The 19882-nt window shown below is 37.3% G+C and overlaps 1 protein-coding gene across 2 annotated transcripts in view; it reads left to right on the top strand.

The window, feature by feature from the left end:
- LOC149233903 (putative fructokinase-7) overlaps positions 1 to 19882 on the top strand; it is a 223119-nt gene that overhangs the window by 129765 nt on the left and 73472 nt on the right. For both annotated transcript variants that reach the window (XM_089371664.1, XM_089371665.1), the window contains exons 3-6: positions 1662 to 1874; positions 2285 to 2482; positions 2667 to 2804; positions 5348 to 5464. In XM_089371664.1, coding sequence (XP_089227790.1) covers positions 1662 to 1874; positions 2285 to 2482; positions 2667 to 2804; positions 5348 to 5464 — 666 coding nt within the window. The remainder of the gene's footprint in view (positions 1 to 1661; positions 1875 to 2284; positions 2483 to 2666; positions 2805 to 5347; positions 5465 to 19882) is intronic.

Here is a 19882-nt window from a genome sequence, read left to right as displayed (position 1 = left end):
ACTAGAGAGGCAGACGCAGAGCCACTCAGGAAGACGCAGAGGCAGTAGGACTGCGCAGTCACTAGAGGGCCTACGTGGGTGACACATAGAGTCCCAGTTTTGACGCAGAGGGTCTGGAAGCTGCGCAAAGGCTAGCTGGTTTGATGCTGAGCCTAGGAGAGGTGCCGAAGAATTTATCTCTGTCGGGTGAGCCAGTTTGGCACCCAGTGTACTCAGAAAAGTTGCTTAATAATAAAAATCCTCCTCTGCTGCACCGATTTTCCCACATTGGGTTTTTCCGGGGACAATTGTCCAAAATTATTTGTGTTGATGTGTTTGATTCTTGTGCATGTATTTGTTTCTGTATTATGGTGTGATATTTGCAGTAGAATTTATTTTAATATTTACTGAAGGGATTTCGTAAATACCTTATTGGAAAATAAGTAGGTAAAAGAAATTAGTTGCTGCAATAACAAAATTTTCACACCCTAGGCATATTTATCGGAGACCATGCATAATGGATTCTTTGTGTAATGCATTGAAATACATTGGAAATTTGGCTGCTAATTGAAAATGGCTGCAAAATTCAGAACTTCATATGCAACACCACCATTAACAAACCATTTACTATAGGCATGCCAAAATTGAGATTCTTAGACTAATTGATACCAAATTTGCAACTTACTACATTTCTCTTTTGTAAATTTTGAAGATGAAGGGGCATTTAATTTCCACATTTATCAGTGATATTTGGGAGCAATGGAGGCTATCTACCATGGATGTTGTCCTGAAGGTGAAGCATATTATTTTGGATGATCATTTTTGTGTGTATATCAAATTTCTAAAGCCAATATACCACTGGCGAGCTCAAGTCCCCTGTTTCAAAAAGTGCCATCCCTGTCCCTGAACCCATGTATTCTGGCAACATAGGTTATTACAGTTGTCTTTAGTAAATTATACTTGTCTAAAGTCACTGTGCTGACATTTCTTAAGCAAAGATAGGGGAATGCTTTTGTAACTATACATCACTTCTGTGTTCTTTCAGTTTGCAAATCCTGCAGCAACTTTTCGTTTTCACTGCCACTTTGCTGATTTATGGTTACAATGTACCTACTAATCATGCAAACTATGACCTTTTCCATGCTGTATGTATTTGTTACTAATATTAATTAGCGGGGCATAGTTGGGCAGTTCAACTTTGACATTATTTGCTTGCTCAGTGTTTGGTTGTACAAGGTTGAATGCATGTCTTGTAATGTTCTTGTTGGAGTGTTACTTCTTGCAGACGTGACTATTTTGTTCTGCATATTTGAGTTACTATTATGAGAAAGTTTGAAACAGATGTATTTTTTTCTCATATGGGTTTATGTGAAAGAAATGAGAGTGAAGAAAGAAAATATGTGAAATAGCTTTATATTTTCATTAATCTGCTCTGGTTAAGGAGCTTTCAACTGCCTCATTGGATGCCCAGGAGCAGAGTATTTACAGAAACAACATAATAATTCGTTGGTGGTTCAGCATACAATAGTTTTATCAAAGGTCAACTCTTCATAATTTTCTAGGAATGTTTAGGCAAGTAACATGTCTACTTAATGATGATTGTTGATTTATCCCCTATTAAGGTATATAACATATCCTCTTATAACTCATATTTGATAACCATTTTGTGTTATATTTTCCAGGTTGGTGATGACGAGTTTGGATATATGCTTGCTGATATCTTGGAGAAAAACAATGTAAATAATAAGGGCATGCGTTTTGATGCTGGGGCTCGAACTGCTTTGGCATTTGTGACATTAAAGAGTGATGGTGAACGTGAATTTATGTTTTACAGAAATCCAAGTGCAGATATGTTACTCGACGAATCAGAGCTTGATGTGGATCTCATCAGAGAGGTACATGCAAGATGCTATCTAGATTATTCTAGCGTGATATATAATCTGATGGATTGGGCCCTTACATCGTGTACCATTCACAGAGTTTATCTTAGTTATATTTCGTTTAGATTACTGATTACTTACATGTCTTACATAAGTCAGCTGTTTTGTGGGAATTATAATTTATAGTTAATCAATCTTTCCATTTTGAATTTTTAAAGATTTTGATTTTATATGCATTTTACTATTTATTATTGGTTTTTATTTTATATGATTTTACTATTTATTATTGGTTTTTATTTTATATGCTTATTAGTCCTTGTCAATGGTATTGATCTTATATGATTTCTACTGTTCCGTTAATGGTTTTGATTTCCATAAGCTTTTAAGTTTTAACCATGTGTGCTATTCGCCGTTCCTCTATACAGGCAAAAATTTTCCACTATGGTTCAATAAGCCTTATTTCAGATCCTTGCAAATCAGCACATTTGGCTGCAATCAAGATAGCAAAAGATGCTGGTGTTATTCTTTCATATGATCCTAATTTGAGGCTGCCATTATGGCCATCAGAAGATGCAGCCCGGGCGGGTATTTTGAGCATTTGGGATTCTGCAGATGTTATAAAGGTAATGGTTATAAATGCTTTTATAATTGGCGTGCATGTTGGGCAAACATTGTGTCTGCTTTTGTGTTTTGATTGAGAAGCCCACTGTGATGATTCGATCTTAAATCAAGTAGGATAGCCAAATTATGAAAATAGATAATTTTTAATCTTATATTTTGGTTCAATTTTGATGGCGTTGTGTGCAGCTAAGTGAGCAAGAAATTGTATTTTTAACTGAAGGTGAAGATCCTTGTGATGATGCTGTTGTACGTAAACTTTTTCACCCAAATCTCAAGCTATTGCTTGTCACAGAAGGTCCAGGTGGTTGTCGATATTACACACAGGTAATTGATGCATTTTTCAGATTGAAATCCATGTATTTATTAGTTTTCATTGGAATCTCGTAGCTTTACACCTTTTGTGGCAGAGAATATATAATGATTTTTAGTTTTGTATGAAAATTAGCATTTATTTTTGCCTTGAATTTGGTAAACTGTCACATTTATTTTTATTAGTAGATCACACATTTAAGTGTAGTTTGTAAGTAGTAGTATGCATTGGTGACTTGTGATATGGTTAGAGGTATGTGATCTGTTCTAGGTGGTTTGAAAACCGACTTCTCATGCCTGCAAAGCCATTCCTTCTAGATGCCAACAAATTGTCTGTGTGTTTGAGCCTTATAAAGGTGCGTTATTGCTGTGGGAGATGAATTTCTTTCTTTCTTGGGGAAATATATTTTTATTGAAAACTATTTCTTTGGATTACCAGTTTCAGAAATAAAATGATCATTAGGGGGTTTAATCTGCTTTTAGTCGCATTCACACTGACTAGTTGTCAAGCTAATGTTCTATGGGTATTAGATTATAAATTGCTCCATTTTAAATGAAAATGACAGAATAACCTTAAATGCCTAACTGGTTGGCTTCATTTTGGGATGGATTCATTCTCTTTTCTTATCTTGTGTCCTCTTGTTTGGAAAAACTCCCCAAGTTGATCCTTTTAGATACCTATTGGGCATATTTTCAATTGCCGTTTATTCCACCTTTGATTTTCTCCTCCAAAAGCTGCTTCTTTCATAGTCGGTGTAGAAATGATAGTCTCACAGTTTGGGGTGGCAGTTCAAGATTGCTTTTATTTTCTTGAGATTATCTGAGCAATGCCTCTAGCTTTCAAATTATGATATTGGTGCATTTAGAAGTTCAGTGCTCCCAATTCAGCTCTTCCCAAGGTGATTTTGAAGAAGCATGGAAAAATTCTCTGAGAAACTGACAGTTTTCTGATTTATTCCCCCAGTCAATCTTTGTCAGATTTTCTGATATTTTGCTCTTTATCAGTGTTGTGAGACTTGGCAGGGACTTGTGAGTCTTTTTGGAAACGAGTGTTTGGGGCTAAACAGTCTTTATAGCTGAGTTTATCCAAGTTGCTGAGTCCCATGTTAGCTGTATTTTTCTGAGTCCAAGTTACAACATATCAATTTATTCTCCTTGCTTGAGATTTTTTTTCATATCATACCTGATTTGTCCGATTTAACCCTTGCCAAGATATTCTCAAGAACTAAGAGCTAAGAAATAAGACACATCCTTACAACTACCCTCCACTCCCCGCTCCCCCTAAAAAAAAACCGTGTCATATATTTCATGCATTGGACACATGTGCCATATATTTCGAAGTTCTAAATCGTTTTGAATCTGTTTATCTTTCATTTTTGTGTAATAATTCACTACTATGATATCTGTATATATATAACATGTCCTCCGTATCCTGTTATGGGGTCACTGTGTCCTGTGTTGGTCATTTGCATTTCTGTGTCTTTCGTGTCCCATGTCATCATGTCATGTGACTTAGCTCAGGACAGTTTTTATCAATATTGTATTTGAGCACATACATGCTAGATGTTATTTTCCATTGCATGCCTAGTTTTCGACTTCTTGTTTTCAATGGACTATATATATTATAGATGTATATACTTGCTCCAAGGGGTGGACTTGACTGCTTTGCTGCAGTGTTGCAAAGATCCTGCTTTTATTGTGAAAAAATTGCAAAATCACATTTTTGTGGCCTAGCCGATGTTTGCCAATTATTCTGATATTTTCTCGATTTTTACAATTTTTTGGTTTTCTGGACTCTTGCCAATTTTATCCCCGATGCTGATGTTTGCAACATTGCTTTGCTGTTATATGACATTTTGTATTGAGATTTTACACTGTAATTATGTGCACCCTCAATGTCTTAACATATCTTGTAATGCCCAATCTTGTTGGTGACCTTAGTCTTTGGTGAACATTCATACAGTTTCTTTCTCAGTAAAGAGCAATGCAAATGTTTTTGGAACTTAATAAGTAGACCTGATTTAAGTGAATTTTATGCTTTGGTCAAGTTTAATTGGAGGATTTGTTATCATTCACAACTCCATATGACTGCTGCTATTGAGCATGTAGTTATTGCATTTACCATGTATTATAAGAATTTTATTTTCTATATAGAAAAAGCAAGTTTCCAACATCTAAATAAAAATAAAACAGAAATTAGCACTGTTGTAAATACTTTGTTGTTTGCATTTCTGATATAGTTGTGATTTTTGATTGTTGAAACTTTAAAGAACTGAATCAATGGAAAAGGAAATGGATAAACTTTTGTTGCAAAATGCTAAGTTAATTGCATTGCTGATGCTATTGTTGTGGTAAATGAATCAACGTAAAAGGAAATATATAAGCTAAGCACCTTCATTTCCTAGATTCGTTTTATAACAGAACATTGCTGTCTTAGAGGATTCTTAGTAATTAATATTAGAAGTGCACGGTTGTTCAAATTTCAACAAGGACTATCATTTGTTTGTTGTGTATTTTATTTTGCAAAATCTGTGGGAGTGAATGAAGTTGTATTTCAGGAGTTTAACGGGAGAGTTGAGGGTCTAAAAGTGGAGCCTGTGGATACAACGGGTGCAGGAGATGCATTTGTTGGTGGAATTCTAAGCCAGCTGTCTTCTGACCTTTCTCTGTACCAGGTATCATTCTAGTAATTATGTACTTTAATGTATGCAATTATGTGCCAAGGCCCGATAAGCGATGCCAAAGATTCTGGTGGTATTATCAGTAATTATAGTCTATTACATTTTCTGGTGGTTTTAGTTTTGTATTCTACTTGTTCCTTGATACTAAGATTAATTCTTTCGGCAAGCCATCTTGAGAAAGTCTGTTCTGTACCTACGGTGCTTAAGGAAAGTTGGGGAAGGAATGCAAGCAGTAAAACGACAGAAAAATTGAAGGTAAAAGGAAAAACTATTAAAATTTTATATGAAAGATGCATCAGTTGCAGCACATGTCCCTGCTAACAACAACCATCTTCTAAGTGAAGGCAAGTAAGGGATATTTACTGTAGTAGTTAAGTGTATTGAAATGGTGGAAGTCACGAGTTTGAGTCTGACTATCCCAAAACCTAATGTGGGCCCTTTTGCTTTGCGATTTGTGCACTCATTAAAATCATAAGAAGCTCATTGGACTGAGATGAAAGGGTAGGTGTTAATTTTAGGTATGTTCTATGCTTAGAGCAATTTATTTAAATTTTTACAGTTAGCAACCACATCAGCATAAAATAAACTGCAGATAGAACATAAATATAAATCGCAGAAGACAAGCCAAGACAAGAGGACACAAGATTTGGAGCAAGCCAGGGACAAACCCCACAATTTGTGGGGAAACCCTTGATCAATTCTTCTTTTATGTTCTTCAAAGTTCAGCAGAGAAAGAGAGAGAGAGAGATTGTACATTTACAAGTTTACAACAGAAGTCAACACTTTGACTTATTTAGATCTAGCATAGATCATTTCTTATAACGGTGAGATCAGTTGAAGACATTCTGCTTCAACTGATTCTGCAAGGTTGACTCCTTCACCTATCATCGGTCTACATCTCATTCATTTGCTGCACCTCACTGTGTAGCACCATCATGCATTATCATGCTGCTCATGTTGCCAATACATCATGCTGCTCATAATACTGCCCATTATGCAGCTCATAATACCCTTCTGTTGCTTCATAATGGAGGTCATATACATATCAGCCTTAGCTGCTTGCTATGGCTTGCAGCCTAGCAAAGCAGCTAGGCTATATTATTTCCATATAGGGTTTGCTCAGGGATATGGCTGCATCCCATATGTTGAACTGGACAGCGTATTCCTTACACTTGCTGTCCTGACTGCACTCCATATATATATGTATGACGTCTATATGACTCCATGATGAACAGCATATTCCTTCTTACCTGTGAGCCTTGACTTCTCAGCATATCCATGACTGCAGCCTATATATGACTGCACAGCTTATCCATGACTGCGTTCCATGTAGAAGACTGCATTCCAATGACTGGGTTTACATGCATATATGCGACTGCTTTCTAATATATATTGTGTGGCATTATATTACCTACGTTCCAATATATATTGTCTTTCCATTATTTATGCCCAGCGTTTCTATGCCTAGCGTATATATATATCTGGACTGTAATATCAACGTGGAATCCATATGTAATATCTTCTGTTGATGTGTATGTATATGTTTCCACTGCGCTGCCAGATATATGTCTTCATTATGCTGCTAGATATATGTCTTCATTACGCTGCCAGAAATGCATGTTAGATCTTTTGTTGATGCGTATATATATGTCCACGTTGCGCTGCCAGACCTGCGTGTTAGGTCTTTGATGATGGATATATATGTGTCCACGTTATGCTGCCAGACCTGCATGTCTTATTATATGACTGTGTTTCAATATATATATTGCATTATGACTGTGACTAGGTTTTCCAAGAACAGCGTGTTACATGAACGTATTTATTAGATGTGTATCCATGTGCTGCGTATATTTCTCCTTGTGCTGCGTATATTACTCCTTGTGCTGCGTATTTGTGTTTGTATAGAAGCTCCATTTCACTGTGTTGAGGGTTAGACTCTACAATGTTGAAACTTATTCCATTAGCTGCGCTTATGCATCTCCATGATCAGCGTGATAGATCTTCATGACTGCGTTGGTAGGGCATCATCATAAGGCCAGCGTATTATTCTTGGTGTCTCCCTCCTTCTCCAAAAACCCAAGACGTGGAGAGGAGGAGATCACTCAAGAATTTGTGTGTGAAATGACTTCAAGTCCTTGCCAATTTATACTAAAACGTAAGTGATGAATAGGCGTGACTATTGGGCTTCTGAGCCTACTCAAGCGCTGGTCGGCTAGATAATAAAACCATAATCTAAATAAATTCATATCTCCATAAATACATATCGGAATCGGATGATTTTTGGATCAATCCTACACCTCTCGCGAGAGGGATCCAATAAAAATATCAGCTGCCATAAATAAGCTGACCCACATGGAGTTTGGCCCTAGTTGCCAATTTAACAGTAGGGATGGCTATCATGGAAGTGAACTCAAGGCTGCTATGAAATGAATGTATTTGGTTTTGGAATAGAAGCATTGACTTATCAATGTCAACTAAACCCCAGCCTTCCACTATATATAGATATATATTACTGAATATTGAGAATTGAACTTGCTTCATTGGATTAAAAGGCTAGGGTATATATATATATATATATATATATATATATATATATATAGGTTGGTAGCTATAACGTGATCAAGTATAAAACATAATTTCATGATGATTCGAAATCAATTTTTCATTTCACTGTCAAATGGATTCTATTCTTTTCCTTGCACTAATGGAAGATTGACATATCTTTGATGCCCCTAATTTGATCCTTTGATGCATTGGCAATTTAACTCTTTAGTAATATGTGGGCTATAGTTGGAGTCAATGGCTCTCCTAGGGTTACCTCATTTGGGTTGCTTTAGAAAGAGGATCAAGTTGGCCCTTGTGAACAATTTTTCCTCTTTTCGATGATTTAGTGATTGCAATGAGTGAACGAACAATATCTATATGTAAGCGTGTTCCATGGTAATTGAAAGCTTTCATGCTTCAATTTGAGTAGTGAGGTTCATATACAGCCCAATAAGATGTGTCATTCCTGCAATGTCAATAAATAAAATTAAAATAAATTGAGGCTTGTAGAAATTGAAAAGCAAAAAAGAACACAACCATTAGTAATAAAAATATATGGATCTTACTCATGGGGATTTGAACCAATGACCTTTTCACATGGAGTGCCTTAATAGTACACCTATTCACTGTCAATTCCAAGCCCTGTGGGCAATCTCTTAAGTATTGATAGTTTTATGCTTTGACTTGTTTTTCATCTCTCTTGTTGTTGAATAAATTTGGGGTTAAGATGGATCTGCGTTGCTTTCTTAACCTTATCACGGATAAAAAGGTGGGTTAGGATAATGTATGCAAGAGAGAGTGAAAATAAAATAAAGAAGAGAGAGATTGTGTCATGCACTACTTCCTTTGCCCCTCTTTTGCCCCCTCTACCATTAGGAGAGCCATTCAATAATCAAACTCTAGAAAATGGTTGGTTGTGAGAGGTTGCATGCTGAATTTCTCAACCATGATTTAGATAATTGTTGCAATAATTGATATTGATAAATATTGATGGGGGTCATAAATGTAGGAAATTGCTAAAATCAAGAAAAATTAACAAATATTTGGAAACATAAAAAGATACAATATATTCATTTTTTTCATATATAGATTTTTTTTTTTTCAAAATATGTCGTATTTTTACAAAAAAATGAGCAAAAAACGCAGAAGGGTATCTAAAAGTAATGATCATAACCTCTTCCTCAAAACAACAAGAGTTGAAAGAAAATCATAATACTCAGCAGGGTCCAAAGAGTCGACATCTCTTATCAAAAGAGCTCCTTTGGCCTAAATCTGATGGTTTACAACTTTACATCCTCCCACCTCATAGAACTAAAAAAATACAGGAAGCTAACCTCCTGTGCAAAAACACTTACTCATTATTTTCCGCACAATAAATAAGGTAGAGATCATCAAATAGTGCAAAAGCCCTACAAATGCAAGGTGGACCTATTGATAGAGAAAAATAAACTAGTGTTAATAGCTAGGGTTTAGCCCAAAAAAGATTCCTAATTAGACTATTTCTTGTTTGGTGTAGAAAAACCCTCCATATTTATGGCGGGACAACCTTTCAATGAGCTTTAAGTTGCGTTGTCCTCAAGGTTGAAGGTGAGGAAATTGCTAAAGTATCATTGTTAGTTCTCATGTGGCATCTTGTTAATTTTAGTTAACAATGGTATGTTCTATGCTTAGTACAATTACTTCAATGTTCCTTTAGCAACACAATTTCCAATTTAGTTTTCCAATAGCAATCACTTTAACCATAAATCACATTGACAGTAACTATAGATGAACATGAACAATAAAGCAGAAGACAAGCCAAGACAAGAGGACACCATATTTGGTAGATGCTAGGGAAAATCCCCATGATGGGGAAAACCCTTTGATCAATTCTTCTTATTATTATATCAAATGTTCAACAGAGGGAGAGTACAGTAAAGTCAAAATTGAGTTGCCAAATGATGATTAAAACAACCTCTCAAATCCAAAACTTTCTGCAACAGTCAACAACCTTAACCAGAAAGTTATGCTAGTCAAAGCAACAACAAAATGTCAAAGCAGCTCGGTCATACCCAGTCAAACTCGGCCTAATAAGGTGGTCAAAGTCAGCCCAAAATAGTCTTGAAAACAATGGTCAAACCTGGTCAAACTTTGCGGTCAGGCTTGCAGTCAACCCTGTGATATGTTTGCGGTCAAAGTCAACAAAATGCCTTGGTTCCTATGCCAATAGATGTGGCCTGCCAAAAACGAAATTTAGGCACAAAAATCGTAGTCAAAGGAGGTCAAACCACCCTAGTCAACACTGGTCAAACCTGCAACAGTCTCTGAAATTTCAGCCCTGTAATTCGTCCTGCAATTTGTCCTTCTGCTACCACACGTGAGGAAAAGAGATGCCCAATAAGCTGTACGAACCAATCAGATGATGAGAGAGAAGAATGTGTGAGTGAGTGAGGTGCCAAATGAGGATGGAGGTCTCTTATATTTATACAAATCGTTGAGGGTCAAGAGACACGTCCATTGGGCTTCATGAGCCTACATGATGATATGGCTGACCTTGACAATTTACACGTGTGAGGAAAAGAGATGCCCAATAAGCTGTACGAACCAATCAAAGAATGCGAGAGAAGGATGTGTGAGTGAGTGAGGTGCCAAATGAGGATGGGGGTCTCTTATATTTATACAAATCGTTGAGGGTCAAGAGACACGTCCATTGGGCTTCATGAGCCTACATGATGATGTGGTTGACCTTGACAATTTACATGTGTGGGCATAAATTCAAAAACACATTTCTGCTTGTCCAAATTTGATGATCTTTAGGTCAATTTTGGTCCTCGCGAAAAGAGGAATTCAATGCAATCATCATCTCCATTAAATGAGCTATCTAAAGTGGAATTTGGCCCTAGTTTCCAATTTTAACACTCCCTCTCAACTAGGGAGAATTCCACTTGCCAATCCATCCATCGTCATGCCATCATGTACCATCTTTGCATCTCGTATTAGCTTCGCTGAACACTGATATAGATAATGAAGAAGAATTGATCGAGAGTGAGTTACAAGACCTTAACACTCTCCATAGACAAACGTTAGTCCAGGGGTAGAACCCCAATCAGACCTAATACCAGATCAAGTTGTTGAACACCATGCATCCTAGACATAGGGAGTATGACAGTACACAATGCATCTATCTATAGTGCTATGGTCCCTATCCTCTTTTCCCAACTCATTGGCCAGATTAGGGTTGCGGGGGAGCGCCCCCCCATGCCCCCGCTCCAAATTCGCGCTCCAGGCGGGAGCAACTCGGGAGCTAGTTGGGAGTGCGCTCCCGAAAATAAAAACCCTCCTGAAGAGGGAGCGATTTCGGGAGTGCTCTCCTGGCCAAAAAACGCTCCCCGGTTTTCCGGGAGCTTTTAGTCGTTTTTGCAATTTGTTTTTTGTAGTAATATTCCAAATGCAATTTTTTTTCAAAGAAACAAATAAGTTTTGAGTGGGGCAGCCTAATGATCAAGCCTATGGCCCTTAATCTTCATTTTCATCATTTTACTTAAATTTTTAACATTACCATGAAATGACTCATAATGTTTGAGAGTGGTTACAACCTTGTTGGATTTCATATGGAGAAAGTAGAATTTTAGATTTCATTCAAAATCCAATAGACTTATCAGTTTTCCAGGATTTCAAGATTGGGGGGATTGCAATGTTTCCATTGGATTTTGTCATGTATTAGGGTATGGAACTCATATTTAATCAAGAGCACCAATCCCTCTATGTACCTTGATGTTAGTGACATTGGTTGTCAAACTTCTGTATCCTGACCCTCCTGAAAATGTACGCATCACTCAAACAAAATCTTGACTTGACATGCTATGCTTTTTCTATATTATGTTAATGCTTAGAGGGTGATATTAATGACAAAGATCCCTATACAGATCCAGAGGTAATGACAAAGATACCTTTGTATATTAATGCTTAGAGGGTGATATTAATGACAAAGATCTTGATTTTCCAACAAGACTAAAAAATTAGCCATTTCTTGTGGTGACAAGAGGCCCAAGCATTAACAATAGATTTACTTGTCTTTTCTAGTTTCTAGTAGTTTTTATAACTATTGACTCTTTCATATCTATTATGATATTTTTTGTAAACAATATATGACAATTTAAGTTTGAAGTTTGAAGCTGGCAATTGTAACTCATTAGTAATGAATTATGTATATGATGCTTCGTGAAGTTGAAAGTTGTTTCATTTCATTTCATTTTATAACATTTCATTTCATGTTAGATATTATTTGTTGTACTGGTTACACTTAGCTTACAAGTACAACTTTGGTGATCAATGATGATAAATGTTATATATTGAATTTTGAAAGCTTGAAACTTTAAGATTGATGAATCATGAGACTCAATATGTTGTATGTTACTATGTTACTAACTTGTGGACGTGGCTGATGAAGATTATAACTTCTAGATGATTGTTGTTATATGGTTCAATCTATGTTTTCTTTTATGTTTTTTATATCTAATTCATCATTCTACATGATTTTGTTGACATATATGCATCAAAATATAAAAAATATAAAAAAATATATATTATATAAAAAACGCTCCCAGAATCACTCCCAAACCGGGAGCTTCTGAAAATGTCACTCTCGTTCCCGCTCCCACTCTACGTTTTCGCTCCTGCTCCCAAGTAACCTTGGGCCAAATGAGAGGTACTTCCCATGAGTCCCGAATTACATGGGAAGGACGTATGCTGGGGCATCCGTAGGATAAGGTGAACCACTCATCTTGCTCATATGCCATAGGAGAAGGTGATCCACTAACCCTATGCATATACATATATGTCATCAATTGTTGGGGCAAATGAACCACTCACCCTACACACATGTCAACCATCATGGGGTATCATAGGGGAAGGTGAACCACTCACCCTATGGTTGCTCATAGCTCCAAGAAGTACCTCAAGCCTCCATGGGCTCCCAAAGGATAGTTTCCAACTCAAGTGGGACCCTCATGAGAGGGTCCTTCCACGACTCGAAGCCTCTCTCGGGAGACTAAGAATTCGACCTTCCCTAAGCGCTTCATGAGGATGTTTGCAACCTGCTCATCAGTCCTGATGTGTTGGAGCCTTATTGCTCTCAACTGTACTATATCTTGAATAAAGTGGTACCTGATATCAATGTGTTTGGAGCGGTTGTGGAACATGAGATTCTCTGAAAGATGAATCCTACTTTGGTTGTCGTATGTTAGGATATTCCGACACATAGGAAATAGTTAAGTATAACTTGGTCTAGTGTAGAGTTAGGTAAAGTGTGTTTCTTTACTATGTACTTTTGTAACTTACAATCTGACGGTCATGATATGTTCTAGACATGAAGTGATCCGACGGTTCATTCTCTCCTCGGTATTACCGACACTTGATCCATGGCTTAACACCCGATTGGTCCATGATATCTATTTAAAGAGCATGGAGGGTTATTTGTAAGGTGACCGTTCATGAGAGAAGCTTACGTAAATTTCTTTCTTTTATTAATAAATTTCTTGAAGTGGCTGCGTTGGCTCAGGCCGTGGACTGTTTCTCTCTTTGAGGGTTTTAACCACGTCAAGAATACTGGTGTATTGATCTGTGCTCTGTTTATGAGCGGTGTCCTTTGGTGTTCTATTTGAGGAACTTACCGTGTAAATTCCTACATGGTATCGAAGCTATTTGAGGGCCGCATTCGTTGGTGATCCAAATCGGAAGTCAGTACAACTGCATCCGACTTCCGTTTCCTAGATCTACTGTTTATGACCGCTTTCGAGCCGAGAGGACTACTCTATTGTGTTAGGAGAATCTATTCCAGTGTGGAACCCCTTTTGTTTTATGTGAAAAGGTTTCCGGTAGCCCTAGCTACGTCATTTTTGAGATCTGGAGGTATACAGTCTTTATTTGCAGTTTTAGTTATTTATCTCTTTGTTTATTTCGGTTTATTTATCTCTCTGTTTTTTATTACCGGATTTATAACTTTCATTTCTGCGTATGCTCTTTGCCTCGCGACTCTGTGCGATTTGGGCAAATCAGAAACAAAAAGGAAGGATTTTTCTCATGCGTACGTTCTTTTCTGCCGTGCCTTAGTGTGATATAGGAAAATTAGAAACATTGAGGAAAATATTTAGTTTCCGGCGAGAACTAACTTCAAGTCATAAGGTTTGGTTTTTTTGTATGTCTGTGTTGGGTTGTGTGTTTTTTTTGTTTTGTGGGCAAAAAGAGTTTTTTCAAATAAGCACGCACCCCAAAGCGTCAGTGATTAAAAAAAAAACCCCCCTTCCTCTTTTCCAAAAATTATTAACTTTTTAAATTAGCTCACTTGGTCCAAAGTTACTCTATGAGAATAGAGATCTTGAGTTCAAGTATTTCTTTTTGTTGAGTTACTTTTTCAAAAAGCACATGTAACTTATGTTTTAAAGTTACTTTATCTAAAAGTGTTCTCACCCATTATAAAAAGTGAGTCACTTACAATTCTAAAGTCTCTTTATCTTTTATTTAAGTTACAATTTAGTGGGTAGCTCATAAAGTACCGTTGTAAAAGTGACTTTCACTTATTTATAGAAGTGGGTCATATTTTTTTTTTTTTTAAAGTGAGCTAATTAGATGAAGTTTGGAAGAGGGGGATTTTTTTTAAATATAACATTATCATTCACTTCCGCACATTTACGTACTTCATCGACATCTTCAACAATTTTTCTTTAAAAAGTCATAACTTCTTCATTCGGAAGTCATTTTTAGAGCCGTTTTTTTTAATCGGCCTAATTTTTCGAGATCTTTCCATTGGAACACTTAGTTTCGGCATCTACAACTTCAGTTTCTGTTAAAATGGAAAATCCATGCCAAGTTATTCTTGATAGCACCAACTACTTCCAATGGTGGTCCTACATTGTGGATTTACTTAGAAGTAAAGGTCTTTACAGAATAGCCTCAGGCCAAAAAACTAAACCTAAAGATGAAGATAAGGTAGCCAAATGGGAAAATAGGCAAGATCAAGCACGTGGGTTGATAGGGATGTCTAATTCTCCAAACCTTAGATTCCATATTGCCGAACTTGATACCCTTAATGAAGCAATGAAACAACTCACTAAAGTTTTTGGAATTAAAAATGAAATTAGAGCCCATCAACTCGAAAATGAGTTGCTTACGTTGGACTCGAATAATTTTTCTTTCATTGAAGATTTTTTGTCCAAGTTCAAGACCCTTAGACTTCTCTTAGAAGGTGTTAAGGTTAAGAAAGAAGATGGTAGCCTTATCTATTCCATTCTTACTAAGTTGGGACCAGCCTACTATGTGTTTGTTTCCACCTTCCATTCTATTAGAAAAGCCTTTATTTCTCAAGGACAAGACTACAAGTTCCCCTCTTTTGATGCCTTTTGTGATTCTTTAATAAGAGAACAAGAAAAACTCTTACATCTTGGTCTTCTTAATCTTGGAAACTCTTCTGAGAAAGCCTTGGCTGCCCAGCAACAACCAAAATCAAAGAATCCTAATAAGCAGTATCCTAAAAAGAATGGTCCTAAACCAAACAAGGGTCCTAAGCAATTTCAGTCTCAAAATAAAAAATCAATTCAACAAAATGATAAAGCAAATAAAAACAAAGGGAAGAAGACTGATATACATTGTAACTTTTGTAATCGAGATGGCCACTTAGAATCCAAATGCTTTAAGAAGATGGAAGCCTTGGAAGCAGTAATGAAGAAGCATAACATCCATTTGGAGCACTCTTCAACTTCAACTATATCTTCAGGAATAACACTTTCTGCATGTGGTTGTCAAGCATCTCGGTTTGGTTATGCACTAAATGTATCTTCTTCTTCTCATTCTCATGAGTGTCTCATTGATTCTGGAGCTTCTTATCCCATGGCAAAAAACAAAGCCATTTTTTCTTCTTTAAATGATTGTAACACTAAAAATATATATGTTGGTGATGATGATCTCTTAGTGTTGTAGGGACTGGAACTGTTCATCTAGACAATGGTCAATTTAATGATGTATTATACTATTATCTGTTCCAACCTTATCTGATGCAGGGCAATCCTGCATGACCCAGTTATCTGTTTCCACCTATGAATGTGAGCATACATATTTTATATCCCACTCCTTACTATCTTACTCCATTCAATTACCCATCTTGCCAACTCATAATAATATGGGAACTTTTAAATCGATACCCAGGATTTAAACATACCTTGTGGTTTACAATTCACCTCCACTTTATTCAGATCTAACAATCACTGTCACACATCGACCTTTGCAATCATCTTCGTTGGTCGTTCTCTGGTTCTGCACAGAAACAGAGTTCTGCACAATCATCAATTGAATTGGAATGGTCTTCGTGCCTTCAGCCTCAATAAATTCTATTCAGAATTTGAACATCCCCACCAGACACCCTGCAAATAGATTGCTCCAAGGATATCTAACAGTATAATTACTTCACATGTATCCTGCAATCTGCTGCATCATGCGTTCCAATTGTACCGCTCCAAGCTTCCTGCAATGATTATCAAAACATTATCATAATTCTCAATCGATCTCTCTGTTTGACCGATCTTACTGCAAATAAACATTGACTTGTTGCAATTGATTCTTCCTCATCCCTGTGCGCCCTATTAAACATTTCATTTCTCTGTTTATAACAGTTTCAAGCGTATTTATATATCGCAGCACTAGATATACAATATATCGATTCACAAATCGATGGATCACCATACGCCATAAGAATTGGGCGTTTACCCTTAATTTGGTGCGATGTTATATAACTTCATAATTTTTATCAGAGCTTGCTGACTTAATTCCCATTCGCTGGTCAGATGCCAATACAATCTGTCTCAATTGGAATTCGATTCAATCGGACCGATTCCAATTTCAAACGAAGTTTCAGTTTCTGTGAATAAACAAAGGGCGTTTCTCCAGACAAAAATATGATCCGGATCAAATCTCAATTGACTAATGAATACGGTCTCTTCCCTGAACTGAGTATTGTGGTAACTCTGTGGGGAATGAACTCGCCAACTCCGCAGTACAATTAAACACAAACCCACTACCCGATTTGTCTCAAAACTGAGAAACAATACAATGTCATGCAATGCAATGAAACCCTGTAATCCATTGACTTTATATAAGCCCCTTCTAATTCATCTCTCTAATTAGCAAACCTGAGACATCAAATTTACAAAGCCTTCGTATCTAGACTGTAATGTTAGAGCGCACCAATTGATTTCAGGTTATAATCGACCTTGAACAAATTACAGAGGGAGGAACAACCCCAATAAATGGAATTTAAACAGAGCGAACTTCATTTGTATCTCTGTGCCGGCGTTTGCAATTGCAGATGTCAGTTGCTATTTATATTTGGAAATCGAGTTTGTTCCTCCGTATGGATTACTCCAAAGGATTTCTTTAATGCCAATTGAACTATTTTTAAACAGCGCCTCCAGCGTTCCATTTACACTTTGAATTGGTTTTAAAATGGATTCACAACAGTTCTTGACAGCGAATTACACTAATAATTGTTGGACACCTAATCTTAAGTGGGCTAGTGTGGAAGTCGAATGGACAAAGAAGTCCAAGAGACCTTGGGATCTGAAACCCAAGAGTCACATAATGTACTATAAATGTAAATCTATTGTTAATAAAAAAATGTACTGCATGATTATCTTTCATATCTTTCTTTGCTGTCCATGTGTGTTTAACATGGTATCAGAGCAGGGGATTGCTGGTCCTGCTCCAATTTGAGCCATTTGTTTTGTGGCCTCTATGTGCATATCAGTTATGACATTTCTGTTCACTGTCCATAACACTCCATTAATTCACTGACAGTCAGAAATTTGATGCTTTCACTCTGTCGATTCCTTGGATTATCTCTCTGTTGTGCCTAATCGAAATTCATGCACATATATGCGTTTTTCTGCCAAGACTGTGCATTTTGTCTAGACTGCGCACTCTGACATATGCGTTTTTAAGTAAATGCTGAACGTTTGCCTGGCACCTCTGCCTGAACGTTTCACTGGCGCCTCTGCCTGAACGTTTGCCATAATGCCTCTGTCCTGCGTATCGGTTAAGAGTCATTGATTGTTCTGTGGCCTGTTCTCGCTCTCCTCCCTCTCCGTCTGCCGTCTACCACTTGCGGAGTAGCAGTAGGTGAAACCAATTCTATGGCTGCAAATGGATTAAGCGTTTCACTGGAAGAGGATTCGGTTCGATCAACCTTCATGATTTTCCTGATTGCCATGACCTCCGAGATCTTAAGTCACTGCAACCATGCCTGAATTGTTCAGATATTCACCGCCGACGAGATAATTTGCATGCAAAAGCTCTATCATACTTGCAATTTAGGGTAACAGTCTTTACCGCTATGGTCAGTCATCTGCGCTCATTTTCTGTGCATTTTATTCTACCATTGAATCGTTTCCTGCACGCGATATCATCTGGTTATGAAGATTAAATTTACCCCGGGGCCCTCTGTATTAAATGCCCTTTAAAGCTCAGTATTCTTTTGAATAAAATTGCGATGGGAAGCTATTCGACATTATTACAGTTAATTTTTTATAATCCCTACCAGTGTCTTGTCTGGATTACTTGTGTGGTGTGCCCGTCCGCTATTTAGGCTGCGGACACTGGTGTTGTGTGCCGTCAGAATAGCATTGCGGTACTATTTCTCATCTCTATGCTTTGCAGTTTTGTCAGTTTGGTGGAGGGAGTACATAACATTGCAGAGTCTCAGAAGAAATAAGCTCGCAATTGCTCAAGTTTTGGTCAAATCAAAGCCAATTGTAGAGGAAGTCTATGATATTGCAGAGCCTGCGAAAGAAAAAAAAAACTTGTAACTGCTCAAGCGCCGACTGATCTAGTGATTCCGGTTCAGATGCAGCAAATTGGCTGGGTGTAGAAAGTCTTCTGGGCGTATGTATCTCAGATGGTATCAATATACGTGTGGAGTGGCAATCGCACGGTTTGATGCATATATCTGCGCAAAACCTGCATTCTTTAGTGTTTTCCGCGTGAAAACTCGGATTCTAGGTACATTTTCATTAGATTAAACTGCATTCATTGCTTTAGTGACAAACAGGAATAATAGAGTAAATAATTTTGGGACCATTCCGGCTACGAAAGGAGAAGAGGTGGATTTGATTTTGGCATTTAGAGTGTTAGCGCTTGAAATTTCACCTCAGGCTGAGAAAGGTAAACCTCAAGGCTACATCAAACCATTTAGCCTCGTAGCTAGCCCTATGGGGCAGGAGAAGGCTCTCTCCGGTCAATCTCGGCAGATCTTCAATGAGATGAGATGACCAACTAGGTAACACTTATATTAGGCTAGTAAACTGATTAAAAAGGTTGATTTGGGGTTTTTTGGGTTTTTGGTGGCAATTTGAGGAATTGCAATTTTGGGTGTGGGGATTGGACACAGTTTCTGCAGGGGGTTCCTTGGGGCGAGGTAGGAAACAGTATTGATGCCTTAACTTGAGATGGATGATCAGGAATGAAAGATGAGGAGCTAAAGAGAGCAAACAATGACTTTGAATTCCCTTTAGACAGTAGAAAACATGGAAATTAAACAAATTTAAAAGCAGAGCATGGCTAGCATGAATTCATACTTTAACACTTCATTTGTTAATGTGCAACAGTAAATAAAGGAAATGAATCACATAACAAAGCTTACAAGAACATAGATAAACACATCATCAACACATGAGTCCACAAGAATCCCAAAGATGACTGCAAAACCCTGGTCTTCCTTAGCCAAAAATTGCAGAGATACAGTGAAAATATACAATGATAGCTTCTCCCTCAAGAGTCCAACCTTCCAACCTCTGAAAATGATTAAGAAAATACATAATATATGCAAGCCAACCTCTTCCCTTGCCT

Source organism: Pinus tabuliformis, chromosome 8 (assembly GCF_031772625.1).
Source record: "Pinus tabuliformis cultivar Carrire ecotype Pingquan chromosome 8, CPIR1, whole genome shotgun sequence".
Lineage (NCBI taxonomy): Eukaryota > Viridiplantae > Streptophyta > Pinopsida > Pinales > Pinaceae > Pinus > Pinus tabuliformis.
This window is presented reverse-complemented; position numbering and strand designations above follow the sequence as displayed.